Source organism: Colletotrichum chrysophilum (genome assembly GCF_026319265.1).
Source record: "Colletotrichum chrysophilum strain AFK26 chromosome Unknown scaffold_65, whole genome shotgun sequence".
In the NCBI taxonomy this organism is placed as follows: Eukaryota; Fungi; Ascomycota; class Sordariomycetes; order Glomerellales; family Glomerellaceae; genus Colletotrichum; species Colletotrichum chrysophilum.
The window spans coordinates 113,385-129,605 of NW_026517352.1; the positions used below are offsets into that span (position 1 = coordinate 113,385).

At 53.0% G+C, this 16,221-nt stretch overlaps 6 protein-coding genes across 6 annotated transcripts; 4 read left to right on the forward strand and 2 right to left on the reverse strand.

Annotated features, from left to right (window-relative positions):
* Window positions 1–326: 326 nt before the first annotated feature.
* Window positions 327–1,322, forward strand: COL26b_007822 (uncharacterized protein; the record flags this gene model as incomplete). Its single annotated transcript, XM_053180603.1, has 1 exon — window positions 327–1,322. One exon carries the CDS (start codon window positions 327–329, stop codon window positions 1,320–1,322), a length of 996 nt encoding a protein of 331 aa, XP_053035444.1.
* Window positions 1,323–1,690: 368 nt separating this feature from the next.
* COL26b_007823 (uncharacterized protein) lies at window positions 1,691–2,644 on the forward strand (the record flags this gene model as incomplete). The annotated part of the gene is made up of 2 exons (XM_053180604.1): window positions 1,691–1,883; window positions 1,953–2,644. The coding sequence occupies 2 exons, from the start codon at window positions 1,691–1,693 to the stop codon at window positions 2,642–2,644; spliced, it is 885 nt and encodes a 294-aa protein (XP_053035445.1).
* Window positions 2,645–5,208: 2,564 nt separating this feature from the next.
* Window positions 5,209–6,800, forward strand: COL26b_007824 (uncharacterized protein; the record flags this gene model as incomplete). The annotated part of the gene is made up of 2 exons (XM_053180605.1): window positions 5,209–5,295; window positions 5,343–6,800. 2 exons carry the CDS (start codon window positions 5,209–5,211, stop codon window positions 6,798–6,800), a joined length of 1,545 nt encoding a protein of 514 aa, XP_053035446.1.
* Window positions 6,801–9,023: 2,223 nt separating this feature from the next.
* Window positions 9,024–9,691, forward strand: COL26b_007825 (uncharacterized protein; the record flags this gene model as incomplete). The annotated part of the gene is made up of 2 exons (XM_053180606.1): window positions 9,024–9,043; window positions 9,088–9,691. The coding sequence occupies 2 exons, from the start codon at window positions 9,024–9,026 to the stop codon at window positions 9,689–9,691; spliced, it is 624 nt and encodes a 207-aa protein (XP_053035447.1).
* Window positions 9,692–11,827: 2,136 nt separating this feature from the next.
* Window positions 11,828–12,241, reverse strand: COL26b_007826 (uncharacterized protein; the record flags this gene model as incomplete). Its single annotated transcript, XM_053180607.1, has 2 exons — window positions 11,828–11,934; window positions 11,998–12,241. 2 exons carry the CDS (start codon window positions 12,239–12,241, stop codon window positions 11,828–11,830), a joined length of 351 nt encoding a protein of 116 aa, XP_053035448.1.
* A 1,689-nt stretch (window positions 12,242–13,930) lies between these two features.
* Window positions 13,931–15,955, reverse strand: COL26b_007827 (uncharacterized protein; the record flags this gene model as incomplete). The annotated part of the gene is made up of 9 exons (XM_053180608.1): window positions 13,931–14,316; window positions 14,376–14,515; window positions 14,609–14,738; window positions 14,789–14,798; window positions 14,862–14,913; window positions 14,979–15,598; window positions 15,644–15,705; window positions 15,779–15,806; window positions 15,896–15,955. 9 exons carry the CDS (start codon window positions 15,953–15,955, stop codon window positions 13,931–13,933), a joined length of 1,488 nt encoding a protein of 495 aa, XP_053035449.1.
* Between the last annotated feature and the right edge of the window lie 266 nt (window positions 15,956–16,221).

The following is a 16,221-nucleotide window of genomic DNA, read 5'->3' on the forward strand; positions in this document are numbered from 1 at the left end:
GACGACAGTGATAACAAGGATGACAAAATTGTTGATATAAGGTCTAGCATGATAGTTATCCGCCCGGTTAGCTCGAAGCATCCGCCCGGATAACAAGACTCTAGATGAAAGGTTGGACGGTTTGCTGCCTAGTCCCGTGATCTGAATGCATGTCTCGGACGTAGTACCGCAAAGTAAACCCAAAGAGGCGTCGAGGCGTTGGGGAAGTGCGGGGAGCTAGTACATCATCAACACAACCGCATTCTCTTTCACTTATCTAGACAATGCCCAACGGCAACCCTCATCCACATCACTGCCAACTTCTCGATATCAATTGACTCACAGCCATGGCCCCAAACATCCCCCCACTCATCGCTCTCGAAGAGCACTTCATCGCCCCAGCCCTTCTCCCCGAGCTCTCCGACATTTACGCAGAACAACTCAAACACCTCCCCGACATCGCCGCGCGCCTCACGGACGTCGGCCCGCTCCGCCTCGCCGACATGGACAAGAACCACATCGCGCTGCAAGCCGTCTCCCACGCGCCGGGCCTCGCCCCCCGCCCAGCGCGGATGAGCGTCCTCGCCAACGACACCCTCGCCGAGTCCATTCGCGCGCACCCGCACCGCTTCGTGGGCCTGGCGGTGCTGCCGATGGCGGATCCCCCGGCTGCGGCGGCGGAGCTGAGGAGGTGCGTTAAGGAGTTGGGGTTTGTGGGCGCGCTGGTTGATGCACACGCCGATGGGACGCATTACGACGCCGAGAAGTTCTGGGAGGTTTTCAGGGTCGCGGCGGAGCTGGACGTGCCGATCTATCTGCACCCGACGTGGCCATCGCAGGTGCAGCAGGAGGCGTACGACGGCAACTTTGAGCTCGGGGCGGCGAAGAGCTTGGGGACGAGCGGGTTTGGGTGGCATCAGGAGACGGGCCTTGCTGTGCTCAAACTCTTCGCTGCGGGGCTGTTTGACGAGGTCCCCGGGGTGAAGATTGTGATTGGGCATTTTGGGGAGATGCTGCCGTTCATGATGGAGCGGGTTGACAAGTTGTCGGTGAGATGGGGGCCCAGGAGGAGGGCGTGGAAGGAGGTCTGGGAGGGGAATATTTGGCTTACCACGAGCGGGGTCTGGGGCATGGCGCCGCTCGCTTGTGTGTTGCGGAATACGCCTATTGAGCATGTGCTGTACAGTGTCGACCACCCTTTTGAGAAGAGCGAAAACGGGGTCAAGTGGATGGAGGAGTTGAAGGGGAGCGGGCTGGTAGGAGAGCGCGAGTTGGACATGATTGCCCATGGGAATGCTGAGAGGTTGTTCCGGGTCAGGATCGAAGATGGGCAGCTCGGATGAGGCTTCCGCAGTTGAAGCTCTTGCTTCCAGCAAAAATGCTGCCTCGGTGAATCGCGCTTGCCAAAGCTCAGTCATACTACTCACTTCTTTCCATTTCAATGGTAGCTCTTCCCTGAAGCGTCCAAGAAGGAAAGCAAACATCGAGATAAAAAGAGCGCTTCTCCCCAACTTCTCGCTTTTCAACTCCAACATCTCCGCTACCATCACCTTTCTGCGCAAACAAACGAGAACGACTGCAACTCTTCTCGCCGCATGCATAATATAGAGAACCGACGCGACAAACATCTCTTGAAAGTCATTGGATCTTGAACGCTTGAAAACCTGAAACCCCATTCGAGCCCGGACTTTTATGATCCCGATCAGGCAAGATGTTCACAGGCAACGAACCGGGCAACGAGAAGCTCACTGCTGATGAGATGATCCAAGACTGCAACCTTAAAGCTCAGACTAAGATCCAGGCTCTAACGGACAAGATCACGTCTTACACCGACATCTTGAAAATATTCAATTGGGAAATGCTCGCAGATCTCTCTGATACCGCAAATGTCATCGTTACCAAGAGTACGTTTCGGTTGTGTCGCACGCCGTTTTACAAACAAATCCAAAGGGCAGTGCTCCAGCAACTACCAGGACGAGTTGTGCAAGAGTCGGTCCTCTGGGCGGTAGCAATCCGCGCCGTTGCCGTGCCTGACAGTGGACAAACAACAGATCTGTGGAGGGCTCACGACGAACTCAGAGACACTGTGCTGGCGATGACTGAAGTCGTCGAAGCGTTTCGGAATGATCGACGGATCCTTGACATCGTTGAACTGGTACAAAAGGTATACAAATTTCGCCTCCCGAACGTGACCTATACCGGAGTATGGGCGATCAACATGGAAGGTAAACTGTCGAAAGCAGCCCCTGGGCCGGGATCACAACCTCAAGCATTTACCGAAGCACAGATAACAGCTATGGAGCAACGGGTGGCCCAAGCATCGGCAATATTGCCGATGGAGATTCGTTTGGATGTAACGGTGAAGTTTCTTGGGCGTTTGGCGATGGAGAAGCTAGGCGGGGACATCACTGTGGGCATCGACTCCTACATGCAACGGACGAAGGCCAAGTACGACCGAATGAGAGAAGACCAGGGGGCCCAGATGGCAGACAACACAGTATTGGGACATTCTTCCGCGACCATCTCGACAGCTGAATCCCTAGTCATGACCGGCTGGGACAGCTTCAACGCTACCCAAATCAATACCGATTCGGATGATTACTACGCCAAACTCGATCCCCGACTTCAAATCGATTGGCAGTATCGAACCACGGAACACGACTGACCATGGGTATACTTGAGAAGGGAACAAACCCCTTGATAACTAAGTAGACTTGGACAATACAACTTCGTGTTACACTCACATCTTGCCCTGGAGAACCAGAAGTAGCTTCGCCTCATAGGCAGCCTGAGGTTGTGTCATGGTGGAGATACGACCACAAAGTAGAAGGGATGGATATAAATTAATGATGCCGAAGGTGAGCCATGGGGCAATTTGGTGTTGCGAGAGTCTGCGAATACGGGCGCCCTCACCTGCCCAATCATCGTCCCACCAGTAGAGTTGAGATATCCGACGACGCCTCCAAGACGCGGATACCTCCCGGAAAAGTCTCAAGCCGGAGGGGCGTATGGCGACGCAGGGATAAAGACTGGTTGACGGCTCAGGGTCCTCATTATCGGCTTGCCGTCTGAACTATGTTACTCCTAGATTGGAAGTTCGTGTGGTGTTTGAAAAGGGTTTTGGGCCACTTTGGAGACATGATTCTTATGTTTCATTGTTGCCTCTTACGTCGGCCTCGGAGATGATCGGTCGGCCATACATAAAGCGAAACCGAAGTTATAAACATGTTGACCATTCTCATCGGGCCACCACCACGGCACATGCCGCCATCTTTTTCCCGAGGCATCACTTTACCTCAGGGCCAAGCCACAAGGCCAAGAACACCTGTCCAAAGGAGATACCGCGCAGACTTCATGCCAAGATGAGGCGCACTTTGTTGCCTCCAGCCAGCATGCCGCTCAGCTCCTCTACCACGCGAACGCGATCACGATGTCATTTCTCCAGAAAATGAGAGACCTAGCCAGCACCGCCTCCAAGCTCTTGGCAACCTTCGCATAGAAAACACAAATCCAGCATTTCATCATCCATCGCATCTATACTTCAGGAATCACATCATGCCTTCCCCACAGACGCGGCAGCGTGGTCGCACAGACGACGTCCATCCCACCACACCAGATGGCACCGCACGTCAACCACAACCCACGGGCCTTCCTCCGCCCAACGCCGGGAACCCAATATCAACGGCTCGTCCCAGACATGTCCAGGATCCCCCGTATCCCGAGGGCCAGCAGGAGAAGCTTCGTCCAATGCAGTGCCGTTCAGCAGCACTCCGCGCGTCCATCATTCGGAGGCCAATCTCGCCTTCCGGGGGGCCATCGGCCGCTGGCGTGGGCTTCCAAAGGCAATCGAGCCACGCACAAACGTATGGCGAGGAAAGGCAAAGGGAACGGCGGGCCGAAACCTTTTGCGAAATACTAGTTCTTGCCAATAACGAACAGTTGCGCTGTGGTGGGGGTGCTGGTTCCTCGTCCCCTCCTCCCCGTTCTTTGCTGAGCTGGCCAACCTAAGGATGCATTGGCGCATTGTTCATGGCGAAAGGGTAAAAGGAAGCCCAACCAGCCAAATGCGTGCGACCGCCACCCAAGAGTGGGTGTCTGCCGTGTCCTTCAACCCAGACAAAATGCAATCGTGAATCGACAATCCAAATACGCCCCGCAACAACGAATAGACGTCGGCAATGATATCGCGCGCATTCTGCGAGAAAGAAATGGCCCACCAATCGGCGCCGGGATGCAGACTTGTCCTGCCGGATCGGGCAACTCCCGGACGGCATTCCGCTGCAGCTGGGGCCATGTGAGTCGTTTGGCGCAGTAGATCCGCAATGGAAGGGCAGGTTGGTGGGGGTGGAGGGGAGGCGACGGAGCGGATGTGTGTGGCGTGCCGCACCCCGCATCCAAGAACGGTTCTGCGACTGGTCGAGCTGTTGGCTGTCACAGTTGGAGATGGCGGGGTTCCCATTTCTTTTCTTCCGCCGAAGAACAATACGGGGAAAGGAAGTAAAGATTTTTTTTGACAGGTGAGGCGCGTTTCATTATTGCTTCCACGGCTTTATCAAAAAGCTCGATGGAAGTGAGGCGAGGCGGACGGGTTGATCGTTTCCTTCCCAGGCGTTTCAGCTCGTCGTCTCGTTTGCTCCTCAAGCTGAGAAAGACAGAGGGACGGCAGGGCTTCAAGAACGTGAAGCTCGAGCGGTGCCAAAAGATGGGCTGAATGCCACAAGTTCAGTCCATCCTCCCTCGTCCGTGCCAGTTGAGTAGTCGACGCTCGCCGCGCCGACGGTCCCGTCCCATCAGTGACGAAACCATCGCCCGTCCAATCGCGATCGCGGGGGTTTAGCCTGCAGCGAGCAGGTGGTACCGCTCTTGCCTGGCAAGGAGCTTGTGCGCCCGTTGCTTGGAGCGGACTGGGTTGAGTTCGGCAGGCGGTAGACGTGGCCGTGGGAGCGAGATCTGATGGGATGGAGGGGTAGGGGTCTCTCGGGTGCCGGGATGGCGTGGTATGGGTGGCTTGCATGATTGGAGTTGCCTTTTTGGGGGAATGGGATTTCGTATGTAAACCGATGATCTGCTCTTCCGGATTTGGGACTCGTGCAGGCTTCATGTTGTATGACCATTGACACATTCTCCATGGGTTCGAGGACGTGAGTTCTCTTCAGGTGGCGCGACAGAACAGACGAACAAGACGCCCGATCTCCCCGATCTCTGCGATCGCAGAGCCACCACGGCAAGATGGCTTCCGCCGAGGGCATTGGCATGAACCTCACGTACCCGAAATCGCCAGACCCGAGAGTCCCAGCGTCAGTGCTGAAGGAAATCGTAAGTCTCTCGTCTTGTTCTGTTTGTGCGTATCTGACCTCTAACAGGACGATGCCAATATCCCGGTTTTCATGACTGGGATCCTGCTCCCGCACGTCGTATGCACTCTCTTCATCTTTGCTCGCATTGCCTCGCGGCTATGGGTGATTCGCAAGTGGTTCCTGGACGACACGCTCATCTTCCTCTCGTGGCTCTTTTCAACGGCCCTGTGCATCGTCTATGGCATCACCGCCACAACGCCCTCGCTGTTGGCGGCCCCATCAGAGGCGTCCCTGCTGGAAGATGTCAACCCGTACATCATGCGCACATACCTCGGGTTGATTTACTACCAACTCTGCCTCTGTCTGACGAAATTCTCCATCCTGGCATTCTATCTCCGGGTCTTTGTCTCCCGCCCGCGAGGGCGGCTGTTTGCATGGGGAACAGTTGTGTTTGTGCTCATGTACAGCGTACCAATGCTGCTGATGAGCTTCCTCCAATGCCATCCGGTGATGGGACAGTTCTTCGGGCGGCCGATGATGTGCTTCGGCTTTCCAGAGCTGTTGATCTCGAGCGCAAGTCTTCATTCCGCAACTGACGCGTGGTTGATCGCCATGGTCATCCCCTGCGTTGCCAGACTCGACCTTCCTCGGAGGGACAAGATTGCGCTCTCCGTGGTGTTGAGTTTGAGCATCTTCGTTATTGCAGCGAGCATGGTCCGTCTTCAGCTCAGCCTGCACAGGCACTACCTGCCCAACAGCACGGGTGTGACCAACACGCTCACGTTCTTCGTTATGACGATCCTGGAGTGCGACTTGGCGCTCATTTGCGCCAGCGCCCCGACACTGCGTCCGCTGCTGGCCAAGGTTTTCCCTGGCCTGATGAGTGCGGCGAAGAGAAGGTCGCTTGAGGCCACGGAGAACGAGAGCTTTGACTTGACGAGCTTAACCTACCACGGCTATCCATGGACGGAGCCCAGCACGCCTTTCGCGCGGAGCCGGAACGCGAGTTATGCCAGTCACTTGAACAAACTGCGGATGCCGGCACCGCCTGTGCCTGTATTGTCGATATCGCACATGGCGCCGACAACGCTCAGTCTGAGGACTGCGGTGTTGGGGGTGGTGCCGAGGAGTCGAGGCCGGCCTCTCACTGGAGACGGTAGGCCTATGTTGGAGGCGACATGGGAGGCGAAGAGAAGCTCTTCGGTATACTCGCAGGACGATCGGTTTGAGGTGCCTGACACTCCTAGGTCTGGCAGGGGTGATGGAGTCGTGTTGAAGGAGATGAGGTTGAGTCTCGGGCCCGGTGTTGGAGGAGGAGAAGGTTTCATGGCGGAGAAGGCACCATTGAGCCCGAATCGGATGAGTCCAATGTCCGATTTGAGTGGCGACACATACACTGTTGACAGAAACAGTGGGAGCACCAAGGGCGAAAAGTATAACGGAAGATTGACGACAGAGATACCCCGGGAGAAGGACAAGAAGGTCCCTCCTCGTAGGCCGAGACGGCCAGACGACCCAGCGTAATGATCAACGTAATGACAAGACACTTTCGTTAAGAAACCGTCAAACGTGTTGTGTCGTGATGTAGTCGTGATTCGGCCGAACAACGCCCGTGGCCAAGGTTTCGTCGGTGGTTGGCGAGGTGGATGGATGGAGATGAATCTCGGCCGACAGGCAAATAAAATATTACGTAATACACGAGCAGGGATGGGGTACCCGGGATGGATCCCGATAAGACGGTCTGTGCATCATTTCTTCCTTTCTTCCGCCTCCTGAATGTCTCTCGTCGCGGCAAGAGATCACCAAAGCGTAACCAACTTCCGTGGTTGTCGTCCTTCTCGTCCTCGCCCTCCTAGTTCTTGGCTGTCTTCATCATCGTCGTTGTCGTCTTCCTCGTCTTTCTTGTCTTCCTCGCCCGTCTTCGTGCTTCCCGGCTGTGGTGATGAGGTGCGGCCGATCTGAGGCGGGGCTCATTCGTCCTGTGCCGTGCCGTGCAGCGCTCGTAATGCTGGGGCGATTTGGCCAAGGTTCGATGGGTCCGTAACAAGTTCCGTAACTGATGCGCCTTCTTAGATCGGCAGATATATCAATGCAACTTCACTCTGTTATACTTGTTTGTTGAGATGAACACCTTGCAATCGGGACGCCTGTCGCCGGCCCCATGCCGTCCCGGGATGACGAGGAGGCTCTCCCGCGCACCTCAGACGGTCAACTTGAGACTTAATTCTCCGATACAGACCCCATGCAAGCCATGCCGGACTTTGTCTTGACCTGAAGCTATTGACGGCTGGAGGAGATGCATTGCCTCAATCAGCTGCGGAAGACCGGCAAACCTCTGCTTCCTTCCTCAAACCACCACTTTTCGTGTTGCACCAAGTGGTGGCGACTCGATTCGGAGCATCGTGTATCTCAATGCGCCTTCCCTTTCCGACATGCCCTTCAGCTGCTCGATTCTTTCACTCAGTCCTCCCGTCCAAGGAAGCTTGCTTCCACCGTTTGCCTCATCGTCACTCTTTTCTTTCCTGCCTTTTGCAAGGGCAAACGGCGTACTTTCTTTTCTAATCCATTTCACCTTCCTTTCGAACTTTCACAAAACCAAAAATGGGAAGGATCTAGCAACTTGCGACAAAATCAGTAACCATGCTGCAAATTCGGATCTTGCTTGCCTTTTGCTTGGCTTTTGCCGCAGCCGTCGCTTCTCAGGTTCGCGATGGCGCTCCTGCTCTCGGAACATCGATTTCTTCGCTCTTGATTGATGCGGAGACACCGCGGGCGTCGCGACAGGCGAGCATCGAGATCGCGCATCATCTTCAGACTGGCGAGAAAGTGGCAGCAAAGAGTTTGGAGTCGGACGGATCGCGCTCCCGGCACGATGGCAAGGAAATGATGCATCTCTGGGCCAGGCAGAATTCGACGCAAGAAGCCCCCTCCCTATCGCGGCCAAATTCGAGTCGCTAACCATTTTTCGCAGACCCTCGAGCCAGCCGTCGCTGTCGCTCTCTACCGTCACACTCACGAGAACATCCTTCATCGAGGTACCAAGCGAGACGCAGGTCGTCGTCTCCACGCTTGTCGAGACTGTGACCGTTGTCGACCCTATCTTCATCACCAAGACCAGCACCGTCGCGATCGCGAAAGCCCCGAGCGATTTGGCGAAACGAAAATTTGCTTCACCAGCAGCCAGTTACCATGGCGATTCGACCTCGTCGGCAAACACTGGTCTTCCTCGTGACAAGCCTCCGCGACCGGATTCGACATCACTCTCCTCTCTCCGAGACTCAACCCGTCTACCAGTCCCGACGACACTTGTTACCGCACGCCACGGCGTTCGACGCCAAGTCTTGGATGCGCCGGTTACTGTCATTGGCATGGTCTCGATTGTCACCATCGAAACGACGGTAACTTTGACTAGGACAGGCAGCTTCGTCTCGACGGCAACGGTCGTGAACCCCGTCATAGTCTCTGTGACGGCAACTCCAACTTCAACCACTACCCTGTTCGTCACAGCTGGCGCTCCAGCTCCAACCTCGATTGCAAGCACCCAAGAAGTGTCTACAATTACCCCAGAGCCGACCATTCCGACAACGGCTTCCACTCGCATGACTATCTCCACGCCAACCCAGACTTCGCTCGTCACAACTTTGCTATCGAGCGATAAGAGTACCTCTGTTCTCCCAATCAGCAGCAGTATCTCGAGTTCGTCTAGCGCAACCAGTGGCATCACGACTTGGTTCACGGATGATCCCGATGGGTTCTCATGGCCAACCGTAGCCCCGACTCCGACCCCAACCTCGACGCAAACATCTGCCAGTATCACGGCATCGTCGACTGTTGTTCCAGGCTCTGAATCATCGCTCAGGCCCGCACTGGATGATGGCCAAATCGCTGGGATCGCCGTAGGCAGCGTCTTCGGCATCGTCCTCGTCGCGCTAGCTATCTGGCTCCTTCGAAAGCGCTCCAAGCGTCGCCAGCATGTTAACATTCCCGAAGACGACTACCAAATGACTTCAGCCGCCGCAGCAGCCGCTATTATCGACTCATCGCCACCCACCATGAACCAACGCGACCCAAGCGGGCCCCTGCCCAGCAACACGAGTGGTGAAAGCTCTCGCGAGGGCAATGTTCGCATTGTTATCCAGCCAACTGAGAAGCGTCGGACTCAGAGCAGCGGTCTCTTCCCTATCCCAAAGATCTGGCCGCAGCCGCCCGGATACAACGGCAGGACTTACAGCTTCTCGGCGGGAGAGAGTGCAGAGTCTTCTCCTCGCGAGCCGATGACTTGGAGCAATGCGAGCGAGTACGGAGGTTCGAGCAACCGAGAAGGTTTGCCTGGTAGTGGCACGCGAGGAAATATCGCGATGCGCAATGCTCAGAGGACTGAGGGTGCTGGCGGTGCAAGTGGCAGCAGATTTTGATGGAGAACAGGCTTTGCCAACTTGAATGGATCGCAAAAGACACGAGCAGATGATACTTAGATACCCCCTAATAATGAGCCCCGTGTGTGTAATCACTGTTATGAAGGACTCCTCTTTCGCGTCTCGTCCAAAAGCTCGAGACCTCAGCGTCTGAGTCAGAGGTGGGTTTGAGGGTCATTCGCCAGGACAATCAAGCAGCAACGACAACATCGTAACTGTCATCCCAGATCAACCCCCCAAAGCAGCAAGCATAGTAACCTACAAGAGGCTTGGCCAAGGCGTGAGTCCAATCAAGGCTCGCCGTTCGCCCGAAACCCCATAATTACTTACATTTAACACTCAACGTTAAGAAGGATGGTACACTAGCCGACTTGTGACAATCATTGTAGTTGGCTGGGGCGTTTCCAAGTGGTATCAGTCTGCGCGCCCCCCGGATTCCCGAGTGATCCGTCAAAAAGTTAAGGTACCTAGGTAGGTAGGCAACCAAAGCTCCACTGCAATCCCAATTCGGGCCAACGCATGCAGGGCGGCGGCTTCTCTCGCGGCCGGCCGCGAATTGCTGACCAAACAAGTGGTTCGCCAAATGAATGAATGACAGCAGGCAGCCAACTTCTTCACTGCAATCTTAACTCCGCCCAAGGCATTGAATATGATGTGGTCGTCTTTGGCCAGCGGCTCTGTTGGCCCATATTCCCGCGACTATTAACGCAGCTTCAACCAATAGGATCTTTGCCAAGTTATGGCACCCGCGCTAAGAAGTCACTAGCCAGAGAGATCCCGCCACGGAGTACATTCATGCAGACACAGCCCAGTTGAATGATCTATTTTTCACTGCGATTTATTCCCCTCAAGAGAGGATCTCTAGAAAAGCTAACATACGAATTTTGAAGCCTGTAACTCCTGCAGCGGTCTCTATGACTGTTGCAAATTTGCGAAGTGTGTGAGAGGAGATAGCTAGGTACTCTAAAGATAACAAAACATTGCAATTATATAGAAAGAATAGCCTGCCTAACGAGAGGACTGCTCCTAAGAGCTCTCACTTGCAATACGACTGAAGACAATTTGTGCCCAGCTGCTGGAGTGACTGAATGAAATGAAATCCATAGGCACAGCCTAATATGCTACAACCTTTCACCGGCCGTATTTCTCCATACAGATATCTGCACTGTTATCCCTTTTCCTTAACGGCCGCCATAAAACATTAGAGCTAGAGATCGCAACGTTGGAGTAGTTGCCGCCGGTAAGAAAGTTTCAACCTAACGGGATTCTGCCCTAACCTACATCCCAATCAAATGATGTGCTTTGTCTGGCATCCCACAAGTACTTGCCCATCAAGCCATTGGTACTCGTCTCAGGCAAAGTGGGGAGGGATGTGGCAGGCTAGCCTGGGTGTCAACCCTCCTTTGCAGCGCCGTCATTAGCTAATGGTTTGGGACTTTGGGGAAGATCTACGCATGCCCTTCTAATGCTTACCTATGACGTTCCACAGCTGTATGCACATGTGCATGAGGATGGGTGGCATGCTTTGGTGCGGGCCGTTCGCGAGCATGTAAACAAGAAGATCTTTCACTGCAATCTTAACCTTCATTGATGGGTTGAAGTGGGTGTCTTTAGGCACGTTTGAAATTCATCCTTTTTGACAACTTACGTTAGCCTCAGCTCAGCCGTTGAAGGCAGGCTGACGATGGTCTGTACTGCACACCGACAACGACCAACTAAAACCCCCCATAGCTTTACATATCTAGCGGCTCACAAATGTGAAATGTCAGAAGCGATTTCCAATATGCACTAATTCAGCCCTCAACTAAAGGTCTTGAGGGGAGGAAAAGACTTTTACTTCATAATGAGCTAGGGTCACCATTGAAACCACTGGTGGATTCAATTTAGGACTGAACATTAAGTTGAGAATCTCTTTGAGATATCTCTCTGCGGCCGTGTTTTATACATATTGTCTAAGATATCTGTTGTGTACGCTTGATTTTCAAGCACAGGGGCAGTGCTTTAGTCTATGTTTCGCGAGCATAATTCTCGAGTCATTATGGCCGTGCATTTCTCTGGTTCATTATCCCTTGCCAGTCATGGTTCCTTCAACTTAAATCATCCGCTGCGATCTTCAATCCCATAAGATCATCGCAATTAGTTGCCGTCGTTGCGACGGGGAATGTACGACTTGATGTCGGAAACGCAGACATTCGAGGCGTTAGTGGCGAGCTGCTGGCACTCCCTGTCGGTGTAGAGCTCAACTGTAGTGAACGCGAGTCAACCACACGGTCATTCCGGCAACCAAGGGAAAAGTGTCTACTCACAGCTGAAGATGGGCGTCAAGCCGCTGGCGGAGAATCTCTTGTAGGTGGTGTTGGCAACGCCCATGGGAATGAGCTGGCACTTGTTGACGTCGTAGGGAGCGATGGCCATTTCCGAGCCGCCCTCGGTCTGAAGAGCCACACCGCTGCAGTTGGCATTGGGATCGTAGAACATCTTGATGCTGCCCATGATGGGGGACGCGCTGGCGGTGGCGGCCAGGGCCAGAAGGACGGATGTGAACTGCATTTTGGGAGTTGTGATGGGTATTGCTGGAGTTGAGGAGTTGTCGGTGAAGTTGAACTCGTTCGCGTATGGGGAATCACTCTATTTTATTATTGTCGAGCGTGAGGTCACTGCTCCCGGATGCTTGTTGTTATTGTGGGACTAAAGCCAAATACGAGGGGTAGTGGGGAACTTTTGGCAAGTCTGCTTCCAAGCTTAATGATCTATATATGGATTTTGACTCTTGGAAACAAGGATCATCAACGTATGATTGGTAGGTTCATCTATTTTGCTCCGCATTTTGGGCTGGTTCCCGCGGAGCCAGAGAGATTGTCGGTATGCAATGAGCCAAAGTTTCCAGGGGCAGCGATTGCGGATCAGTTGGAGGAGTCAGTTACGAGCCTCAATCAAGAGGCGGTCTATTAGTCCGAAGCGATCGCATATTTCTTCAGCCGCCTCAGATAACATTTTCGTGGTCGGTGAGATTCGAAAGGGAAAGCAGGATGACGTCAAGAGCCGAAAGAAAAAGCCCAGTTTGTTGCAAGAAATGAAACGTTGTTAATTCTAGGCTAATTTCTGTCTCTTGTGAGGGCTGTCGTAATGACCAATAATTCCAGCAGCTTAAGAACGGATTGAACTTCAATTCAGTGCAGACCAAACGCATGCTGCGAGTATGTATTTAATCGCCTGCCAAAAAGGTTTAACCTTAGATACTAGCCAAAATGTTATTGAGCTACGTTCATCTATCACTGTATTCTTGAAGCGATGGTCCATGCCGTTAGTTGAATCTTCAAACCTTATGACGGCAACGCTTCGCAACCTCATCGCATGATTGTTTTAAATCATCACCTTCGTCAAGCTTTTCTTCTATAAATCCTGCGGCGGGCCTTGAGGCTGTGTCTTAGATCAGCTCATACGCCGACAAAAGGTCGTGAACCAATCGAAACCGCGATTCTGATTGAGAAGGGAGCAAAATAACCGCTAGGGCTTACCTTTTTGCGACTTACGTCTCAAAAACAGGGCTCAGCTTCTTAGCCAAGAAGCAGTTGAATCGAGCACATGAGCTATGGAAGCTCAATGATCACAACAGTGGCGAGCTGGCTCTAAGTCATAAAACTCGCCGGGAGGGCGAAGTGGCTTGTTTGGGGGAGCTCAGCTAGCCACAAGGCTTTTGGCTACCACGTCATCATCACTAGAGACTCCCTGGGTAGTCAGGTCGAAGTATGCCGTGAGCATTATGTCTGAGCGGAGCAGATGTTGATTTGCATATAAAAGCGTCTCTTATCTGCTCAACTTGATCGACGTTGAATGAAGGCAGCACAGCAAACCCCTTCTACACTACAACAAAGTTATCATACAAACCACCATGAAGTTCAACACCTTTCTGCAGAGCCTCGCATCTTTGAGCGTGGCTACGGCCATTCCTACCGAATCGAGCCAGAAGGAGATGAGCCCTTTGGAGCGTCTTCTTGGAGCCAACGGAGAGCCGGTAACTGTGACTGGCTGCTGCCTTTCATCGGGAAGTGCAGGCAGACTGTCGGGCCTCCGGCCTGCGGCGAAGCATGGGCCAAGGATCTCAGTCACCTAGGAGAATTGCGCAAAGATCTGCTGTACAAGGGCGTTGGACTTTAGGGGTAGCGTCGGCGAGATGAGCCGCATGGGCTGATATTTTCTCAACCTTTTGATCACAGTCTCTACCGGAACGATATAGTACTAAACTTTGGATTTATGTTTTGCATCCATTTCCAAGTGTTCCAGTGAGACGTCGCCTTTGACTTCTGTGCCAGCCATCATGTTCGCTGCCTGATGGTCTTCAATCTCAACCACACGATCACCGAATGCGGCTGCAATTTCTTCCAACGTTTTCTGCTTGGTTTCCGGATAGTATAGATAGATGATAACGAAGAATACGCTGCAGCAACCGACGAAAACGTAGTAGTAGTTCTCATGGATTGTGGCGAATGCGCTGGGGCCGGCTTGGGTAACCCCGACGTTCACAATGTAATGTGCTGCAGCGGCGACGCCCATGATCTTGCTTCTGATGGAAATGGGAAGGACTTCGGCGCCATAGATCCAAGTGACAGGATTGATGAGGCTGTCTGCGGTTTTCATGTTAGTAACTACAGAAAAAGACGACTGCATGGTCGTATCAACTCACAGTATCCCACAGCAAAAAGGTAGATGCCCAAAATGGCAAAGCCTTTGCCGATGCGATTGTCTGTGTTCTGAAATGAGCGTTGCATGACAGAGCAGTAGATTTCAATAACAATGACCCAAGCGACTCCAGCAAGAAGCATCCTGATGTGTGAAGTGATAGGTTAGCTTTCAACTCTGTTTAATTTCAACAGTCTAATAATCAATGGGAAGGTTATCAAGATCCGGTTTACTTACTTGCGGCGACCCCATCTATCCGGCAAGATGAGAACAGATACTATTGTGGCGAGAAATGCGCAGGTACCCCAAACGGCGGCGAGGGCGAGTATCGTCTTCGAGTCGATGCCGAGAGAGCGATACAGAGACGCTGAGCATATTAGCAACATACTCAGAGTTCCACGGCTTTGATCCACTAACTTTGATAGTACTATTCGGTTCGTTGTTAGTGTCTGCATGAAGACGACAAAGGATTTTGCTGGCTTTCACGTACCTGGACAACGTTGACTCCCGTAACACTTGTCAATATCTGGACTGAGACCGAGCTGGATAAGGGGTCCAAGATCAGCCTTTTCTGTGTAGGTACAAGATCTCGGCTTATTTAACTCACACTAAAACGCGACGTCGATACGTTTTCCAGATTTCTTTGAATGTTGGGATTTCCCTCTGCATCTCGAACTCGATCTGGGCTTTCATGAGTCCAAATTCTTCTTGCACAACATGCGATTGGAGGTCGCTCCGGATTCTTGTGAATTCATGTCGTGCTTCCTCGACATGACCTCTTTGGATCAACTGACGCGGAGAGTTCGGCATGAACGTGACAAGACCTGTAATGAGGACAATACCCCATGGAATCTGCAGACCAAGCGGCACGCGCCACTGCGCCTGGCCGTACGGAGCAAAACCACCGGCAAAACCGACCCAATTCGAAGTCATAGTGCCGAAAGCAAGCCCAACGCCATTGAGACCTCCAATGAGGCCACGGATCTTCGGTGGGCTGATCTCGGAGAGGTAGACAGGAACGGTGCCACTGAGGGCCCCAACAGCGATTCCTGCTATTATGCGACCCCCGAGGAACATCCCGACGTTGACTGCACCAGTCTGAATGGCACATCCAAGGCTGACGATGATGCATTGCAATTGCATGAAGCGGAGACGGCCGAGTTTGTCGGCGATGAGGATCTGCATGATAGCGCCAACCGCTTCACCTGCGATGTAAGTCGCCACCACCTGCATAGTTAGAAAGGTTGACGGGTAGGCATCGAGTGATCTTACAGATCCTATTATGGCGTTCGAAGGGTTATTCATGTATTCGACGAAGCTCAAGTGAGCGATAGCTGTTAATCTGTCAGTCCAATAACTACTCTCGATTCTTAGTCGGCGCGATTGGTTTTGGAGGAGAAATCTTACTGGTCGTCGCGATGCCGGTGTCAAATCCCTAAAGCCGAAGTATCACTCATCAGTCGCTTGCTTTCTAACCGCGTGGTTCATGATGAACGCATTCTGTGACGGAGGCTAAGAACTCACATAGAGAAAGGTGCCCAGGCACGCGAACATCGCGACGAGGATTGTGTAGTGGTCCTTCATGGTGATAGCGATTGCCGATCAGACCTGACCTCGATACTGAAAGAGAGTCTGTCGCAAAGCAGTAGATGACACGAGAACATAACAACGCCCGGAAAAGCTGCATTAACATGCAGGCCGTCCCAGTTGTATAGTGGGGCGGCTTTTCCTCGATGACGGAACTGAATTCCCGGGCGCGTCATTTGGCGGGACATCATCAAGCCGGAGATCATCCATGGTGCTTAGAGATTCCCCACCTTTGGAGGCGTGTAATTGCACCGGATCGTCAG